The sequence below is a fragment of the Carassius auratus genome, chromosome 11, assembly GCF_003368295.1.
Source record: "Carassius auratus strain Wakin chromosome 11, ASM336829v1, whole genome shotgun sequence".
NCBI lineage: Eukaryota > Metazoa > Chordata > Actinopteri > Cypriniformes > Cyprinidae > Carassius > Carassius auratus.
In genome coordinates this window covers 13,415,900-13,436,515 of record NC_039253.1, presented here as the reverse complement: position 1 = coordinate 13,436,515, position 20,616 = coordinate 13,415,900, and the positions used below count along the sequence as shown (strand labels likewise).

At 36.7% G+C, this 20,616-nt stretch overlaps 1 protein-coding gene across 2 annotated transcripts in view; it reads right to left on the bottom strand.

Moving 5' to 3' along the window:
- LOC113111090 (rho guanine nucleotide exchange factor 10-like protein) overlaps positions 1–20,616 on the bottom strand; it is a 101,722-nt gene that overhangs the window by 73,925 nt on the left and 7,181 nt on the right. The window contains exons 4-14 of one of the 2 annotated variants that reach the window (XM_026275547.1): positions 17,600–17,754; positions 16,922–17,014; positions 15,791–15,918; positions 13,604–13,687; positions 12,279–12,387; positions 11,358–11,461; positions 10,187–10,264; positions 8,165–8,344; positions 6,408–6,524; positions 5,284–5,376; positions 2,658–2,828 (exon numbers count right to left, since the gene is read on the bottom strand). In XM_026275547.1, the coding sequence (XP_026131332.1) occupies positions 2,658–2,828; positions 5,284–5,376; positions 6,408–6,524; positions 8,165–8,344; positions 10,187–10,264; positions 11,358–11,461; positions 12,279–12,387; positions 13,604–13,687; positions 15,791–15,918; positions 16,922–17,014; positions 17,600–17,754 (1,312 nt within the window). The remainder of the gene's footprint in view (positions 1–2,657; positions 2,829–5,283; positions 5,377–6,407; positions 6,525–8,164; positions 8,345–10,186; positions 10,265–11,357; positions 11,462–12,278; positions 12,388–13,603; positions 13,688–15,790; positions 15,919–16,921; positions 17,015–17,599; positions 17,755–20,616) is intronic. The other variant, XM_026275548.1, reaches the window with a different exon arrangement.

Below are 20,616 nucleotides of genomic sequence, written 5' to 3'. Positions count from 1 at the left end.
AATAGAACTGACTGGTTCACACTGGAATGCAGCTGAAATCCTGGCAAAAAAAATGGTAAGGTTTAAGAAACTGCACAGTAGGTATTGCACAACACACATGCTCATTACATATACACTACACAGTAAGAGCGGTTGTGCACACAGGGATACAGGTTCAAGACTTCCCCATCTATTTCTACTTTATGTTGAAAAGGCCATAAAGATACAAACAAAAACAACTGGAGAAAAGCTGCCTTGCTGTCAAACTTCCTGCCTGCTGTAGGAAGCTTTCTAGCATGTTAACTGAAATTCAACTTCATGAAAAAAAGATGGTATTTTTATTATTTGAATTTCACAAAATACACACACACACACACACACACACACACTCAAATATATATAAACAGCTCCTATGTCCTAGGTTTCAAGACAAAATTTTGGCTAATGAAGGCTGCAAAAAGTATTAAATAAAAAGGGGCCAATAATATTAGCCAAAATGTATATGAGAAAAAATCATAATAACATTTCCCCACAACTTCAATTATTTTAATTCAATGAGTTCCTTTGAATGAGAGATCAGTTTAAAAAAAACAATGCAGATTTATTTTTGCAGTCTTCTTTGCTCGTATTTAACTTTTATTTAATTTTGTAACTACAACTGTACAAAGGAATGAAATGTCATGTCTCTCAGGACCCCAGTGCTACATATTTAACCTGTTAACTGTCGGTTCCACTTTTTGAGTACATACCTAAAAATTACATTTCCAACTTACACTGCTATAAATCTTGAATACTTTGAACACAGACTTAAATTTGGTCTCTTTTTAAAGAAGACACTTGGAAACGTATTACATAAGTGTAAAAAAAGTAAATTAAACTTAATTAAAGTAAATTAAACTTAAAAAAAAACATGTAAATATGTTGTAATATTTTATTTAAAATATATATTTTTACAAAACATGATAAAATCTAAAACTGCTAGATAATCCAAAACAAAAATCTGAACAAGCTGTGTTCCAAATTTGAGGTTGACATCTCAAAAAACAAGCTTTTAGTATGTTTTTGTTTGGGCCGCAGTACCAAACGTTTAAACTAGATAACCAGTGACAATTAAACATATCTAAACAAACATATGGAACATTAAAAATACATTTTAAAACTTATATATGTGTATATATATTTGAAACAAAAATATATATTTGAAGACCCTTCATTCTGAGAGTGGGCTTAAAATGCTGCTTATGCAACAGAGCTAAAGAGAAAGAGTCCAACACCAGAAGGAGAAAGTGAGAGAGATGTAGACTATGAGAGAGAGAGAGAGAGAGAGAAATGACTGCAGTGAAGAAAGGAGAGACACAGAGCAATATAGAGAGAGATAGAGAGAGTAAAGGCAAGTGAACCAAACAAGAGATACAGAAAGCAACTTAGACTTTCCAATTAAGTGTCTCATTTACTCTCTAATTCCTCATATTCAGAAATGCATTTGTTCGCATTTGCAGCAGCTGGCCTGTGATATAACCATGGTAATGGAAGAGAAACATCCCTGCCATGTATTCAGGCACTGCTGTAGTGCATTAACGGATCATCATTGCTCGCTGATGATTCTTTGAACCAAAAAAAAACAAAAAACATTCTGGCCATGTATAAAAGGATATGAGTCGGTTATTTTCAGGGTCAGCTGTAATATCCAAATACTTGGCAGGCTGTTTAAAGGCTGTTTGTTAGGTGACAGAGACCTACAGTTGCCGTATGAGCACACAATAAATTGAGTGGGAGCTTTAAAACACGTAACTTAATTGCATTTAGTCTTAGACTATTAATACAGTCAAGTGAACAGTTGCCTCTAAGATGCATGGCTCCAGTGAGACATTTAAAAGTCAACGCAGATTGTGCAACATCGATGGCTTATGTCGAGGTCATGACTGGAAAAAACTGCCTTGTTTTTTACATCATTAATCATGTCACGTTCTGACATTCTGGTGGACAGGAAAGTGCCTGCAGGCTGTTGTGGCTGGACAAAAGTGGCAATTTGTGAACTTTCTTGAGGTGATTTTTATGAAATCATGAGGTGAAGGGAATGCTTAATAAAAAAATGATAATGAATAATATACAGAGAAGCTAGTATCAACATTTTAACTGAACACCTCTCTCTTTCCTTCTCTCTCTCTCTCTCTCTCTCACACTCACACACACACCGGGGTAACAGTAGCTGTCACACAGGTTAGGAGGTTATGATGATTAAAAGGGCCCTGATGAGAGAGGGGGCTGACATAAACACCAGAAAATGTGATTTCTACCGAAGGGGGCCTGAGTCGATATGCTGTTCCCCATAGCAGTGCCCCTGCTCAGAATTATTTGTGGTAATGCAGTTAATTGGCCATTAGCGAACCTCCCACATTAAACTTCTCTAATACAAATTTAGTTTTACACACATGCACTACTAAAATGTTTTTGAAGAAGTCTCTACAGTTAACCAAGTCTGCATTTATATTCCAAAAAAAAAAGCAATACTGTGAAATATTGACCCAAACTTTTCAACGGTAGTGTAATGTCAAAGAAAAGGGAAGTCAGAAGGAAACCATGTAATGAATTAAGGATTAGGAATTACTTGATTACATCAAGGCAACAGCATCCTGCTTTCACAGCTGAGTAACTGCGCATGCTTGAGTTTTTCTCACCTTGCTGAGAGAGCGGTCACTGACACAGCGAGCCAGCTGCTGCGTCTCAGTGATCTGATCAGCCACCCTTTTCTGCTCATTGAGTTTCTCAGCAAGGGTCTCCAATTCAGTCAGGGCCAATTGCAAGGACAGTCTGTCCACATGGCCAGTGGGAGTGTTTTTCAGCATATCCTAAAGACAGAGAGAAGAGGGAATGATTCTAACAGCAAAGAAAGTACAAAAAAGTAAAAGGGTCTCACTTTAGGAAGCTAATGGAAGAGATTAATAACTGCACCTCTACTGCACAGACAACACATTAGCCATTGTGATTTACTATAGCACTATTAGCATTCATTTAAAACTCCTGGTACCTTTACTCTCACTCAAAAGAAAAAAAAGAAAAGAGGGTCAGAATAACAGTACCATCTCACGTTCAGGAGAGAAGCATGTTATCAGCCCTCTGGAAATTATTTACAAAGAACTGTGCACTGAAACAACAATCATTCACAAACTCTCTATGAAAAAACAGCAGTGAGAGGTAGGGGGCATAGACAGTGCTGACAACTCAATGTGCATTTATCTTTTTTATAAAAAATAACAATAATAATTTTATATATATATATATATATATATATATATATATATATATATATATATATATATATATATATATATATATATATATCATATTAGCAGTCATAGTATTAATTTAATTTACAACTTTTGAGTCAAGAGGCAATTTAACTAGAATTACAATAGAACTGAACTGTATAACACCCTATCACGATCATTAGATGGAGTGCCCATGAACTTCAGTAGAGGGCACTCCACTCAGCCCATTCTACCCATCAACCACCAGATGTCACTTGGACACTAGCACCTCTCATACTGTTGCACCACACCCAAACTACATTCCCCATGAGCCACTTCATCACAATCACCTTGCCACACCTGCACCTCATTCATCAGCCAATTTCCTTGCCACACCTGCACCTCATTCATCAGCCAATTTCCTTGCCACACCTGCACCTCATTTACACACACATAAAAGCAGCACACTCACTCTCACTCACTTGTTTAGCCTGTCTAACATTTAAAATGTTTAAGATATTTAAAACCATTCTCTTAATAAAATTCTGCAAATGGATCCGAACGCCTCTGACCTCCTGTTACACACCCTTGCATTAATAACATCCAAGCTGTATGTGTAAATGGTGTTATATGTTAATAATTATATTTTATTTCTACATATAAATGTTTGCTAATAAAAACTACATTTCAAATACTATATTACAAGTAGTTCCTTTAGTAATCTAAACATAAAGAAAATGTGCTCATAATAATGACTTATCTTTTCTTTAAATTCAACTGCAATCTGTTATTGCTGTTGTTTTGTTTGAAGCATAAATCAAGCCCTTGAATTCAGCTCTATTTGGTATTCAGTATAAAAATGTGCCAAGTTTGATGTCGCCATTGCCAAATGTCATTTGTCCATGTAGACATCAAATTACCAATTGCGACTCCAATAAAAATGAAACATGGGAAAACAGAGAGAAATCGCTAACTTTACTTAAAAAGCCACTGTTTTATTACACTTTTATTGCACATATTTTGAACCATTATATGGAAAAGAACAGATTAGACATTCTGCCTAACACACCTTTTCTGATGTTTCTAATAAGATGCGTCTGTTTGTGGTTGATTCAGGCTACTAAAAAGGAGAAAGACCATTAAAGGTCTCAGGCTGTCATCAAATCTTGTTCTGTTTAAAATGTGATTAAACACAGGCTACTCTCAAGTCAGAGCACTGAGAAAAAAAAAATCCTATTCCCATTCATAACTTATCTATCAAAATTCATGGGTAATCGATGCCTACTGAGGTATGAAATTAAGTGCCACAGCACTTCTCCTGCATAGAGAAGTTCAGTGTTGAATTCCTGGCTTGTTCCTTGTCCACAAAAATGAACAGAAGTGAAGGAAGGACATGAAGAGAGATCAAGGCAGTAGTACAAACTGTTTGACAATGTAAATTTGGTGAATTCATGACATTTCACTGTCACCTGAGACCCACTGGCTGAAGAGGTCAATGTGATATTTCTGAAATAGATCTTGATAATGCTCTGACATTTTGGCACGTGACTTGTTTGTGTGACAGAAAGGACATTTGAAGTGTTTATTTATTTATTTATAATTACTATGTAATTTATACACCCTCATGTCGTTCCAAGCCCATCTGACTTTTTGGGCACAAAAGGAGAAATGTAGGACAATGTGCTAACCATTCATTTTTACACACTTGGTCATTTTGGTCCAAATGCACTTTTTTTTTCTTGTGGATTTGGCAGAAGAAAGTTAGTTTTTGGGTGAACCGCCTCATTCATGCAAGCAATGTGCACGCTTGCTGGTTCATTCAAGTTCTCTCAATAGGAGTCTTGATATACACCCAATTCTGTATCATGGCTATGAGCCAAGGGAAGCGCAAACCTGTTAGCCAATAGGCTGCAAGAAGCCCTGGCGTGGTCTTAGCCAGTCATTCAGCTTCTAAAAGACTTGCTTGGCAACTAATTTCCAGTTACTTAAAGGAGCACGACCCCTCAAGCACTCTAAACGACAGCACTGTGTGAACAGTTTATGGATAAATACTGACCTGCAGGAGGAGGATGAACTGAGGAAAACGCTGAATAGGCTTTACCATCAAACCATAGAGAGTTATGCGGTCAATGCTGGACGCCTGCTTCTTCTGCAAGCATAAAGAGATGCAACCACATAATGAGAAAAAAAGGCAAAGGAAGAGAAAAGACAGACAGAGTAATTTCCACATACAGAGCAGAAGAATCTTGACACTCAATGGAGTCAGAGAGGTGGGTGGAGGTTAGCATTACACTATTGATTCTTTCATGCCTGCCAGCAGACTCTGGCAATCATTAGACGACTGCGCACTGTCAAAGAGTAGGTGTACTTGAGAGCCCTCCAGCAGATTTCAAAGCAAGGATATTAGACTATGGTCAACTAAGCATTTGTGAAGCTCAGTCGCTTTTACAGATGTTAAAGATTCAAGTCACCGTGGAAATATGTTGCCATGATAACACTACACACATATTTTGCAGTTTATGCAACTTTAAAGAACAGATAACCTCAGTTTCACATTTACAAGGTAAAATATTTTGACAAAAAGGCAACACTTATAATCCATTCAGAATATGAGCGGCTTGCATGAAGTGCTTCAAGCGAAAGATGTTGTCTCTCTCTCTGACTAACCTCAAAACTATTCAAATTAAAGTCTAATGAATTCTTGTGTTTTTAATTAGTGTTTCTGACTAATTTTTTCAGTTAAAATATCAAGTAATTCTTGATGGGAGGTAAAACTGCTTAAGAAGCAGCCCTGCTTTAGATACTAGAACTTTTTGGAGAATATATCACAATATTTTATTTTTTTATTAAATGCACTTATATTAATTAATTTTTTCTCTTTAAATCTAAAAAATCTTTAAATCTCTAATCTCTTTAAAGTCATAGAAAAATATCTTCTGTTATGTTCCACAAAAGAGAAGAGTCAGGTTTTGAACACTATGGGGATGATTTAATGATTACAGAATTCTTTTTTTTCTTTTTCTTTTTTGAATTAAATAATATAGGATGTTTTGCCGTGCAACAGGAAAGGCAGACAAGAAAGAAGTCAATAATCCATATAGCTCAGCAGTAGACAGAGGTGATTTAGGGTGAAACTTGCGTCTCTTGAAGAGGATATTGACAGCAAATATCAGCTCTTACCTTGAGAAACTCCAGAAATGCTGGTTTAGACATGCAGGCTTTCTTAATTAAGGCCATGGCATTGGTGAAATTATTGACGTAATCACTATATACGTCCAGCACCATGGATTTCGAGAACTAAGAGGAATGCAGAAAGAAGATATTTATACAGAGAAATCACATTTAATTTGGTTTTCTGTTCAGTTTCTGTTCACTTTCTCCTGCTCTGAGTCTTGAATCTTGCTGTTGTGGTGGGCAGGCCACTCTAAAGGTGATTACAGGGCAAAGGAATGGAAGTAAACAGTAATTTCAGTGTGGAATTTATGCAACGCAGCACCACTTTTTGCCATCCCAGGGACCTAAACATCTTTGACAGTCCATTACTGCCGGGTGTTTTAGAGCAGGCAAAATGGCAGCCATCCATTCGCTCTGCTTTGATTGAAGCTGAACAGACCTGCTGACAGCAGCAGTGCTTGCAGGACTTGGAGAGGACATCAACGAGCCACAAATAGACGTTAACCCCTGTCAAACTGTACCTCCCCTTTGGGGATGGCAAGTACGGCAGGAAATGATACACGCGGGTAAAGATGTTATTATCAACAAACACACACAGGGCAAATTTACGAAACAGTTGCAGCAACTTGCAGCCAGCAGTAGTTCAGTGCAAAATCTATTAGGATTGTGCTATGAACAGCTGTTAAACAATTTGCAATTCATTTTAGGATTTAGCAAATTAGTGTCTAATTAGTATTAATTCGTACAATCATATTCCCATTTTATTTGTAAAGCGCTTTTCACAATGCACATGGTTTTAAAGCAGGTTTACAGAAAATTATGATGTTAATGTTGCAATATTTTACGTCAAAATTAGCAGATGTGAGATGGGTGATAATATACAGTAATTTACATTTTGCAATGACAAAAAAAACAAGCAGTTGAGATTTGCTATACTGTATATATCTCTGTATGTACAGTATATACTTATATATCCAACTATTTTATTCATAAAATAGGTTTGTGTATATTTTTCATTAATCGAGGCCAAGTGATTCAATTAATGATTATCCAACAGCGGATAAAACCACCATAACCATTATGCACAGTGTAGATAAGCACAATTTCAACATTTTAAACAGCCAATTTGAGTATTTTAGAGCCATTTTCAGATTTTCATAATCAATCAGGTGCTAAAAAAGAAAAACCCAGAGCATGCAGATAATTTATGTTGACTTTGTCTGCAATTCAAGCATATTTAATTCGCCCCACAGTGTGTACATGTGCCCTCAATAACAGAAGAATTGTGCAAACGGATGCAACATGATGTGTTATGTGGTTTGTGGCTATTTCCTGCTCTCCAATGCACAGCAGTGCAACTTCAGCTTTAAGTGTTCCCTCTATGGTACTTCTTTGTGCTCCAGGGACTTTGTAAAGACCAGTTGTGCTATGCAATAAAAGCAGGTCAGACAGGCCAAACTTTCTCTTTTAACGGAAGAATAATGAGAGCAGCTTATGGATGCTGGCTGTGAGGAGGATCACTACAGAAACCTCATTCATTAGTCCATTAGACGCCCTGCAGCCCAGTGGTGCCAACACGCATACTTTGGTAAAAGACAGCCATCCTCACTCATAGTAATTGGCTATGCTTTTGAAGTAAACTGAAGCAGAACACTATTAGTACCTGAAACAGCTTGCTAACAGAGAAGCATAATAACACACAATGCTCAGTGTTCTGTAGTTTAGTTTAGAGGTCAGTCATTTTCAAGTATTTTCCTACTCACTGAAGCAACAAACAGGTCCCCAATCTTTTCACAAGAGTCCCATTCAGCCACCCGAGATGCCAAGGCAATCTGGAACATGGAGTGGCACTGCATGATCTCCCGCAGACGGAAAAAAATGGGTCGGATTTTCCTAACACTGAGGATCCGAGGCTCGGCCTCCATCAGAGGTCGCTGGTATTCCTAGAGGACCATAGGAAATGCAGATATTTCTTATGTATGCAATTACAGATATTTATATATATATATATACATGAGGAATAATTCATGTACAGCTCCAACTTGCCTCTCCTTGACAAGGAAGCAAGATTAAAAATGTGCTGAATTAATCTTAAAAAGATTTAAAAATAAATAAATAAATTGCACTATGCATTATCCATTTCATTCATTTGAATAAGGAAAAAATAAATATTTTTAAATAGAAATAAATGCCTTTCCTATCGCTTAGATCAATTAAATCCATCAGCGCTGAATAAAAGTCATTTTAGTTATTTATTTATTCATTTTTATTTTTTAATCTGACTCTAAAACATATTTGAACCTTACTGTAAAATGGTTTCAACAAAAATATTATGAAAAAAAATTTTAAACATTGACAATAACAGTTCTTTTAAAATGTAATATTTCACAATATTTCAAAGAAGACTCTTTTAAAATGTAAGATTAAACCCATTGAATTTGAATTTCTTTCACTGAACACAAAAATAATATTAGGGACACTCTTTTTGAAACAATAAAAATGAAGCAGATGTTAAGATCCAAAATACTTAAAATTTTATTTATTTATTTTTTAAAGTATCATGCAGGTGGGTGAAAAATAGCAACGTTTGGGTGAACAATTCCTTTTACTTGTTCATTTGCTAATGTTAATTCTCTGATATGAGCTTTGACTGTTTTGCAACATTGTCAAATTCAGACTGTGCTCAGTTAAAAGTTTGTTTAGGCTTGATTTCCTTAAATTGCAAAACAAGTTAGTGATCTTCATAGATAAACTACAAGACCTAATCTTTAAAAACAAAGACACTTTGGTAGTTAGACTGTGGACACAATAGATGTTTCATGGCTGCTTTGTTTCCTACCTTGTAGTCTCCAGCACTAATGAATTATCGACAAAGAGAAAATAAGACAAAGGATGAGGCAATGGGACTATATCTTTTTCTAAAGATGTGTCTGCCCACAACGGCTCTACTAAATTAATTACACAGCACCCCACTCGCCTGCTTTGGGGCCACTTCGCCTGATCTAAACACCCTAGACCATGTCTAGCGTGCTATAAAGAGAGCAGGAATTGTAAAGTACACCCGGCAGAGCTTTGATATGACAACAAAGCTTGGAGACAGATCCTGAATGACTAGATTTCATAGAGCGTAAGCTGTCATTGATCTGTGATTCAATTTTAGGCGGTGCCTGTGCCTTCAAAGGAGTGTGATAACAAATGCTTCTCTCCCCACCACTGGCTGAGATCAGAATTATGTGTAATGAAACTCCACACTATGAAACCCACCAAACCTGCATGCTTCCATTTAAAGGAACGTGAATGTGAAGGCAAATTCATTATTAAAGAAAAGTGATAATGTAATCTTTTGTTTTGACTTGAGGCTTTGAATAGCTGGGCTTTCGCATTAGAAAGCGTCTTGACACTGTTTAGAATCCTTCCAATGACTTTTGTTGTTCGGTCATCGAGACAAAAACAGTGACATTTTGACTAACATTTACATATAAAAAGCATTCTATGTAACATTAATAGGTGGCAATAATATATGTTAATTATATAACAAAATATAATTATATGTTAATAATATATAATTATATTTTTTTAATTGATCTGAGTATGAATTATCGAAGCTTTGAGTTTCAGTTTGATGTTAGCACACACTGAAAAAAAAAAAAAAACTTACCAAAGGTTTTAAAACCATTATGTGAAAACAATTTGTCTTTGCAAATTGACCCCACTGAATCCTATCAAAAGCTTTTTTTCACCAACAAAAATTTTTTGTTTTTGGGACAGATGCAATAGTATTTTACCTGTAGGATCCGTTTAAGAGATTCCAGATAACTCCTCTCACTCTGCACAATGGAGCCCAAAATATGGCGTCGGACGATCTGTGGTCAAGACGGTCAAGATATTTTTTACATTATAAAACTTTTTTTTTTTTTTTCACTTTTAATCATTTCATGTGCATCTGCTGAATACAATTATTTCTTCGAACAGTAGTCAATAACTATTGTAAATAATACATCCCAAAAAAAAAAAATATATATATATATATATATATATATATATATATATATATATATATATATATATATATATATATATATATATATAGATAGATAGATAGATAAAACAGATGATCAACGTATTTTAATGTACATTTTACAACATATATATATTTAGTGGCGCAATAACTTACCGTACTTAAACTATGTAATCTATATAACATAAAGCTGTGTTGATCTCTCACTTAAACATTTTTTAAAACTGTGTTCTTGCCTTTCCACAATTCATTTTGTTACATCTACAATACTGATTAGAATTTTGACAAGATGAAAATCTTTCACAATTAGCATGACATCTGAGAAATTAAACAGTGACATAGGGCCAGATTTACTGAACAGGGAAAACTTGCATTTGAGCGCAATTCCATAAAAGTGAGAAAATTCTGTGGGTGATTTACTAACAAAGTGCATTTTAACACAGAGGCAGACAGATCATTTCCATAATGACCAGCGCAATCCACCAATAGCAGTGCAAATTGCCACCTGCTTTAAGAAATGGGTTTTTTGAGGTGTTAAATAATGGCGCAAATACCAGTTTTTTGACAAGTGCAAACGTTAGTAAATCTCGTTGCATGATTCATTTGAATATTCTCCTCGCATAAATTATTTTGGTATCTAAAAGGGAAACTCCTACAAATGCAAATTCAGTAAGGTCAGCCACAAAAATAACCGTGTCCATGCCTTTTCAGCGCTAATTATTTACTGCGTGTTTCTAATAAATCCTCACAGTACATTTTTAACGCCAAAAGATGGTTTGCTCTGGTGCAAGCTGTTAGTAAATCTGGCCCATAGTATGAATTTGAAAAGAAAACATCTCCACTTTGGTTGGGAAGCAACTTCCAAATTATATATTTTGGCATTGACCATGTACATATTAAATTTAAAACATCAGTAAATACATATACAGTACACTCACCTGCAGGCTGCTAAGCCCATCTGGCATTGGTCCCAGTTGTGCAGGTGGGTGTTTTGCCTCTGATACCATCACATCCAGATACCCTGTATCATCATCAGTGTCATCTGTCAGGATACACAAAAACATGTTCAAACATACCATAAACCCCTGCAAAGCTAAGAATATACTTCTTTCTTATTACAACTCCGAAGAGATGGCTCAAACAGGAAAAAAAGTACTTTCAAACTCAGTACAGAACAAGCTGTTCTAAGCCACATCCAAACAATCTTTCAATCCACACGGCTACAAAGGAAAACCATCCGACATACAATTTTGCACCTTTTCCCAAAGGCTTAAAATGTTCACACAAGTTTTTGCAGCATCTCAAAATAATAAAAGAATCTCCAAATCAAAATGTTTAGCACTATACGCAGTGTGGTACCTCATTTAGAGTGCAATTTCAATAGGCATCGCGTCAGCCTCCACTTCCAAAAGGTAATCTTACCCCTTTGTGTAGTATAGCATTATGGGAACCAATCCCTGCCAATTTTCCTGTGCACCAAATGCCCTCATCAGCTCTTCTCCCTACCTTTTATTTTAAAGACCCAGTTTGATTTATAATGCCTTTCAGCTTCCCAAATATTTCACATCATCTTTTTTTTCAGCCTCCAGGAGTCAATTTTCTTTTTAAAAGCAAAATCCAAGAAAGCACTGAGAGGTATTAGACTCCATCAGCCTTTTTCTGCCGTGTCTGACTCGTGACAGGGAGATCATCTGCCATCTGTAAAGAGCTCTAGCTTAATTTAATGAACAGCCCTGTTTACATCTAAAAATGTATAATTGCTTCTTTCTTGATTGGGATTTTTTTCTATCAAAGGAAAAGGAGTGAGGATGGGTGCTCGAAAGTAGATATACTCTCAAACGAAAACATTCTTAGATTACCTGAGTGGTCCTTTCTATGTAGGAATGAAACTCTCCTCATCACAGCAATTCTGGTCTTCTCCAGGCCATCTTTCGTTCCGCTACGTGCCGCCCGCATCAGCTGATGGACCTGCAGAGGTAAACAGAAAATCAGAGGCAGGCGAGCTGGAGGACCTCCAAAACCAGTGATGTGGTGGACCCTTATGGAAAAAGGTCGACCATCTCAAGCCCTCGAGCGTAAACAGCCGCGCTCGGGTTCGCCTGCCATTTTTGAGACACCAGTTCAGTGCGTCAGGGCAGCAGTTGGGTGTGTGCTCAACGGGGTCTGTTCCAATAGCCACAAGCCACAAGATCCTAAGCGAGTGAGAGAACATCAAGCTACAGTGATATTTTTATATTTTAAAAGGGAGGGGGCGTCCCATCTCTGCAAAAGCAGGTCATTAATAGAGAGCATGTAGAAATGTCTTGCTCGAACTACATGAGAGCTGTTTACTTCATATAAAAAAGTGTGCCCATAACCCACCATCATACATAGAAAATTAGAGATTAGGATAGCTGAAGCAAAATGAGTGCTTTATAGTGGAAGCGATCTGAACGGTTTTTTTTACGACAGAGTAAGAAAAAGTGAGTACGGTGGCCAAGTAGTGCACAACACAATGAAATCTCCACAACTCAATGCATAGGACTCATTTCTTTGTGTTGCGACTTGTTCCCTTTGTGTTTTGCAAATTTCATTGGGTTGTAATTGGCTTCCATTGTGTTGTGGAGATTTTGTTGAGTTGTGCAATGTGCACTACTGGGCGCAACTTTAAACAGAGAGAGAGGGACTTTAAACAGAGCAGAATATGAGACAATGTTTGAGGTATGTTTCAATCGACCATAAGTGCAGTGCAAAGGGGACTTTACATAGTGTTCGGCCATCAAATCATTTAAAATCATATGGAGCATATATAGCATATAATCAAAATGATCAATATTAATTTCACTGGATGCAAACAACACAATGTATGGGTCCTGAGACTTTAAAAAGGGACATAAAAGCAAGACACAGAGAGAGAAAAGTCAAAAGAAAAATACTTACCCTGCTGAAAAAGATTTACATATGCTGTGCTCAAGATGCTGGGATGTCAGTGTGCCACCAGGCTTTTTTACTACATTTAAGTTTGTCTGGTTGGCAGCAAGTCTATGTTGGTTAGCAACAAGAGACCAGCATAAAACTTTTCAGCAGGGAAAAGTGCAAAAGAGAAGGAGTGTAACCTTGAACCCAGGTTTGTGTGATTGTACCGTTTTACAGCATTGAGCTAGTTCACCCCACTAAAACCCATTCTTTACGTGCATGAGTGTACCTGATGTCTGCCCCCCAGTCTCATGGTTAGCTCCTGTTTGGTCCTGGTGTAACGTTCTCTCAGTCGTCGAACATCAGGGGTGAGCTACGGGTATCATCACGGCAACAATGCAGGCCATGGGTGAGAGCGTAATAACATGGCAACATGGAGGAGAGGAAGGAATGAAGGGGTAAGCATAAAGGTAAGGGAAAGGAAGTGATGAGGGCAAAGCAAAATCAGGATCAACCACAAAAGCATATGCAAGAGAAATGACTGGAATCAGGGGCATGGCTTAATTTTTAAGTCAAAGCAGTGTCGATAGACAGAGGAAGATTAGATTATGACAAAACGTGCACCCTCACTAATGTGAATCTCAGACAAGCATGTCCTCATTTCCAAAACAAAGCCCCAGGCTGCATCCAAAACGGAGGTAGGAATTCAGGCACCACATCCAAATCCAATGTTTGTGAAACATGCTGTCAAATAATATGCTTCCATCTGATCTGTTTTCAAAGAATGAATCTACATGTAGTTTGCCTTCAGTAACTCTGATATCCCTGAATATTGTGTGTGCAGTTCCAAAATCAGATGATGCAACATTTGAAATTTTTTTTGAAGGATATTTAAAACAACAAAGGAGATAAATATTACTATGCGTTTATTTAATCAAGAATACAGTAAAATGGTGAAGTATCATTACAGTTTAAAGTAGGGCTATCTCACTTATGAAATGAAGCATCTTGTTTAAGATGTGTGTTTTGTCATCATATCTATTGCTATATCCAGTAAAGATGTCTTTCCAAGAAAGGACACCTTGGAGACTCTAAAAGGACACCAAAGAACCAAATTATATAAGGAATCCAACTGAAAAATGTAAGCACGTTATTATTATTATTATTTTTTATGTTTCAGAATTCATAGTTTATACCAGTAAGTGTACAGTAGACAAGTCAAGTTGCGATACTGAAAAGGACCACATGGCGACACCAAACAAACCTAAACCAACCACTTTGAGCTGATTGCTTATACTACAGTACACAGATCCATTCAGAATAACTAAACACAGCAACATACACATGACATATGAAAACATCCTGAATGTGTGTATAAATAATATGAATGTACTGAAATGACAGAGTTTATAATTTACTAAAAAAAAAGGTAAATTATACAGTTTTACATAATACAGTTTTCAGGATTCTTTGATAAGCAGAACATTCAAAACAACAGCATTTATTTGAAATATAAACCTTTTGTAACAGTCTTTACTATTACTTAAAATAAATAAATAAAAAATAAAAGCATTAATTTCTGTAAGAAAAAAAATCTTCTTGTCTCCAAATTTTTGAATTGTGTATATTCATAAATATTTTATATCTGTTTGTACAGAAAAAACAGACACCGCCATTATTAAGTATTTTTCAGTCACTATTATGTTGTCATCATAAAACTCTCTGTTTCTGCTGTAGTTGCAAAGACCAAAGCCCAATTACCCAGTACTGTAGTAAAGTCAATTATTGGTTGTTTGTCCTTGTGAGCTCATTTTAATCTTAACAAGCCCACTATAGGACCTCTTGACACCTTTCAAAATGAAATCATTCCTTTCCAATTATACATGCACTAAAAAAGCTGGAGGAATAACTGTTAAACTGAGCTCAAATCACTGTGGTATTAGACTCAGCAATCTAATTCTTGCTTATCGTGAGTCGTCTGCCAGTAGGGATCTTATGGAACCTAATTCAGCAGAGGTAAAGGTGAGTCTGACCATGGGAAATTGGTTTCTGAGGGACTGCCGCCTGGGCAAAGTGTTTTCCATACCAGTGTGACCTCATGAACGTATAAGGGCAGATAACACAGTGCACACTGAATTCAAATTTGCAGCAATATAGAGCAGTGGAAAAGTGTGTCAGTTACACCCAGCGTTAGTAGCGATTAGGCAAGTGCTGGCCAACACTGCACTCTTGTGGTGGCAAAGCACACAGCAACCCTTCACAGACCATTAAAGTATCACAAGAACCCGCATCTCAAATAAATCATGGAACCACGTACCAATCAATCAGCCCGCAACCTTGGAGGGTTTAAATCTTTTCACGGGCCTTTGTGGTTTATCATTATGAGGAATGTGGAAATGTGCGAAAATAAATCAGATCTTTGTCAGGATGTAATTATTGCGGTTGTGGGAAGTCTTGAATTAACACACACACGCACCTTGCTGCGGGTTGGCGCTTTGTCAGAGTCGGACTGCTCATCATAGCTTTCAAACTCACTTGAGCTCCAGCCATTATTGCGCCCTTGCAAGCCCTCCTCTTTCTGTATGTCTTCATAGATCAAGTCAGCTGACACACAAAGCAAAGCAGGTTTCAGTACAGTCCTGTAAATACCGAAGGACTTCCAACAATGATGTGGCAATACAAAAATATCTATATAACACAAAGATGGATGTTTCCACAGACACTTTAGCCCTTGTAGAATAATAAAAAAATATATGTATAATTTTATAGTGTAAAATATATATATATATATATATATATATATATATATATATATATGTGTGTGTGTGTGTGTGTGTGTGTGTGTGTGTGTGTGTGTGTGTGTGTGTGTGTGTGTGTGTGTGTGTGTGATTTCCACCACATCTCAAATGAACAACTAACTAAATGAACAAATAACATTCTGTGTTGGAAATAACATAATTGGCAAGATAATCACTGTCAATGTCACCATATTATGTTGTGTTACATATTTTATTTTCAACGTTAAATGCAACCTAATAAAACATGCATGACACTAGATGGCTGAAATGTTATCAAAATGTTTGTCTGTTCATCTTAATACCTCTTGGAGGCCTGTAAATGGTATGAATACAAAAGGTAATTAATTTCATTGAAAAAATATTTTCAGTGTTTCTACATTTAATTGTATTTTAATTACATTAAAGTCTTTGCAAGCTTTAGCAGTAAGCAGTGTATATCTATTTTGTTACATAATAAATATTAAAATGGATTATGTTTTTATCAACTGGATAATCATCATTTGTAAATGCGCCAACTAATATATTCTAAAGAATTTTCATATTTTAAGATGGAACACTGAGACTGGAAAGAAGAGTAAAACTATCAAATATATTCAAACTGTAGATAGCTTAGTTATAAAAGTATAGTAAATAATTTTCAAATGTTCTAATATTTAACCTTTTAAAAAAATAGTTATAAATATTTATTATAAAAACTAAACCCTGGTACACAAATAATGCTTGTAGAGGAAACACCCAGATACATGCAGTCTTGGAGATCTGCAGCATATACACCAAAAAAACAGCCCCAAACACAATCTACGACTGACCTTCTCCTGAAGACAGATTTTCTTCACAGGGTACATCATCATAGATCACCTCCGGACCAGTCGTCTGGTCTGCTGAATCAGTAGAGGCCTCACCTAAAAAGGAAAAAAAAAAAAATTATTAAATAAAAAAATAAGGAAATGCGTGACTGAGGACTCTGAGTGTATTAGTTTGGATCTGCTTACCATATAAAAGAAAAGAAAGAAGCCTATGAATTTTTGTGAACAGTCCCTTGAGAAATTTGCTTGACTTTTATTTTTATAGGATTTTATCATCTGAGAGCAGTGCTTGTCCAAGCTAACACAGAGACATGTGCTCATATCATTACTTCTTGTTTGTTTTCTGCATTGTTTTTTTTTTTTTTTTTTTTGCTACTTACATGATTGGCTTTACCCCATATTCTTAGTCAATATCAATCAAAACATGTAAATGAAACTACACGCTATTTGTTCCATCTATCACTAACATGGTAGCCTACATTTGAACGCTGAACAAGAACAAAATTGTAGTTTTTAAAAGAGCCTGCTATCTTGTCTTCACACTTCAAGAATGTTTTCACATATAATGAAGAAAGAAACAAATAAAGCCAATAGTGTCACTCATTTTTGAATATTCAAGTATTAGGCTACTTAGTATTTAAACACTATAACTGTGAGACATTAGATTGTTTTATCTCTTACCTTCAGCATTTTGAGCTGGGCTTGGTCTGATATCCTCTGTTCCTGTGTCAGTTTTAATAATGCATGTTTCCCTCTCGGTCTTCACCTCAGAGCAAGTCTGATCTTCCTTTTCATTTAAGTTCTCGGGTGCAGGAGAGACTGTGGAAGCTTGGTCTCTGGAACATTCCCCAAAAATAGAGCCATATTATTGCTTACCTCTCAATGGTATAACTGTACTGAGATCAGCTCAAGCCTCGGACTGGGAGGTGGGAGGAGAGAAGGGGAAGAGTTCAGATGCCCTCCTCCCCATATCGTGAGTATTACAAAAAAGCACTTGTGTTTCATTATAAATGCTACTGTGTTTGGTGTGGAGGACTTAAGCTATTGAAAATGGAAATGAGATGGAAATGGGGTAGAGTTTTCACAATACCGAGACAAATAACCAATGCAATATGAGCTATTTTATCTTCATAGAATTTGATTAAAATGAAATACATTTTTATAATAGTATACAAATACTAGTACTGCAGGCCAGTTAACCCAGTAGATGTGGTGCTTGTTATGTCAATTTCCTTTAACTACAGTAAATTCAAATGGCTATGAGCTGTGGTACACAAAAATTGGTTTGCTACAAGGAAAGATGATATAACGTCTGTCCATGGAATGATGTTGTCATGTTACAGCATTTCTGGTAATTGAAATGTATGTCAGCATTCAATTTCAACAGTCTACTACAGATTTTAATAGTGCTTTTGAGAGCCTTCATCTATTGCCTCCAATGACACATCATCACACATGCTTATATCAATTCACACCAGCCTTTCCTTGACATTTTGAGGGCAGTGATGCACTTCACATGCAATAAGGTAAACATGACAAGAGCAAAATATAAATAAGCTCGGTAACTTCATAAAAAGCATGACATACATCCTTTTAACTGAAGCTATTCCATGCAGAAGTGTGTGGAATGGCATCATAAAAGCTGGCTGTCAGAGCTAATCTCACAAGCTCTCAGTTGCTAGGGGAAAGAGCAGGTGTTTTGCAGTAGAATGCACATAAGACAGCTGTGAGCTCTGTGCGTCTCTTCTGACTACAGATGTATAGTTTCTTCTCCACTCCTTCAAAACACACTTCTCCCCAGGTTAACGGGGGAAAGGTGTTGTATGGGTATGTTTACCTGCCTCTGCTTTGTGGAAAGGGTTACATATCCTTTTTCTCTGCAGCTCAAAACACAGAACTTCTACTTGCAACATTTGTCCCACAAGGCCCTAAACAGTCTGTCTCTCCCTCTTCTTTTGTGCAAGGCATTGCATATAATTTAATTGATGCACTGTAAGTAAAAAAAAGTTGTTAAATAGGTTCTACTATAGTCAGCTTCTAACAGAGGTAGAACAAATTGCTTTGGGTTATTAACCTTGTAAAAACAAACAAAAAAAAACAGAGTCAGACATGCTGAAATAGCAGCAAACCAGTGTAAAAAGTGCTGACACACCCCAACGACTGAAGAATCTATTGATAGCTCCAACCTGCAGAAGTATTGACAACTTAATGTTGGAAACATCCATTCAGCAGAATATAACGGTAGCATAAACTGAAAAGTGTCTCATTTTGAATACAACTTTCACCACAGGAAAGCTCACAGGAATGATCCTGCCAGATTGTTCTATTATCGTGCATTTCCTCATTACAACAACAGAACTAAACTGGGCCATTTCCTGGCATGCAGTTGACCATAAAGATACATTTAAATTAAGTAATGTGCAGGTTATCTAGATTTTAAACCACGTGTAAATGGTTTAATGCATTTGAGAATTTGTTGATTTACACAGCACATTTTATATTCTATTCCAAATCATCAGTCCAATACTCCAAGAAAAAGAACATTTGAGCACATAAGAATATACAATATTAAAAAAGAAATAGCACCAACCATCACTTGACATACCATGACATCTGAAACAAAAAATGATCAGTTGTTGTGACAACTGATTGGTGTGAGATAATAATCTAGTAAACTGAGAAAAAACTTTTTTGTTTTTTTTTATGCTTAGCTGAGGGTAGTTTTGGCTTGATAGGGGTACTACTACAGTGCAAATTATAAGGTATGTTTATTTTATGGATTTGCTGACCAACCTTTCTGAGAATTACTCAGTCAACTTTACTGACTTACTGAAAGTGTTTTGCAGCTACTAAAAGTAAATGTCTTTGGCAGTACTTTTAGGTCTTGGTATTCATGGTAAGTTTATCTAGTAGAGTTATGTCATTTTTTATTTTGTCAACACTGTTTTAATGACTTACTTTGCTGTAGTTGATGGCTATAGCTCTGTCAGCAATTGAGGTGATCCTGGATATTACAACCTTGATATCCCAAAAAATGGTCGTCCCATGGAAGATGTTCAACTACAAGCTTTTTACCCCTGGCATGGCCTAAGAGATGTAGCAGGAGCAATCAGGCCTCAAGAGTCATCAGAATGTAACCCTCAAGAGTCATCAGAATGTAACTTATAGTACTTCAGTTAAGGGAGGCTATGGTACTGGAAGCTACAGTTCTCAGACTGGCTTGTCAGGTGGTCCAGTGGCAAGTGGATACACTAGAAGCCAGCTTCAGGGCTATCAACTTGCTTCGGCTGGAAGTGGTAGTCTTGGTCATGGCTCTGTGGGTAATGCGGTAGGTATGTGCATGTGGATATGACTTAAGTCAGTCAATTGCCGTTCAAAGCTCTGACACTATCCATTCTTCCTTGGTCTTGGCGCCATTGCAAAGCACTGATTCTGTTATACCAGTGCAACTAACTTCCCAAATTCCTCTGCAGACCAGCAGGGACTCTCAGGCAAAGCCTGACACTCAACAGCTAGTGCAGACAATCTCCCAGTCCAGTGGTCCGCAGCCAGCACAAGCCAGCTCTGGAACCAGCCCAGTCTAGCTCCATGCAGTTAAACCAGACCAGTGGCCATGTATTAGCACAGGCAAGCTCCCTGTCTGCATGGCAGTCAAGTTCCAGTCTCTCAGGTTTCAGGCCAGTTCAGATTCCAAGCTT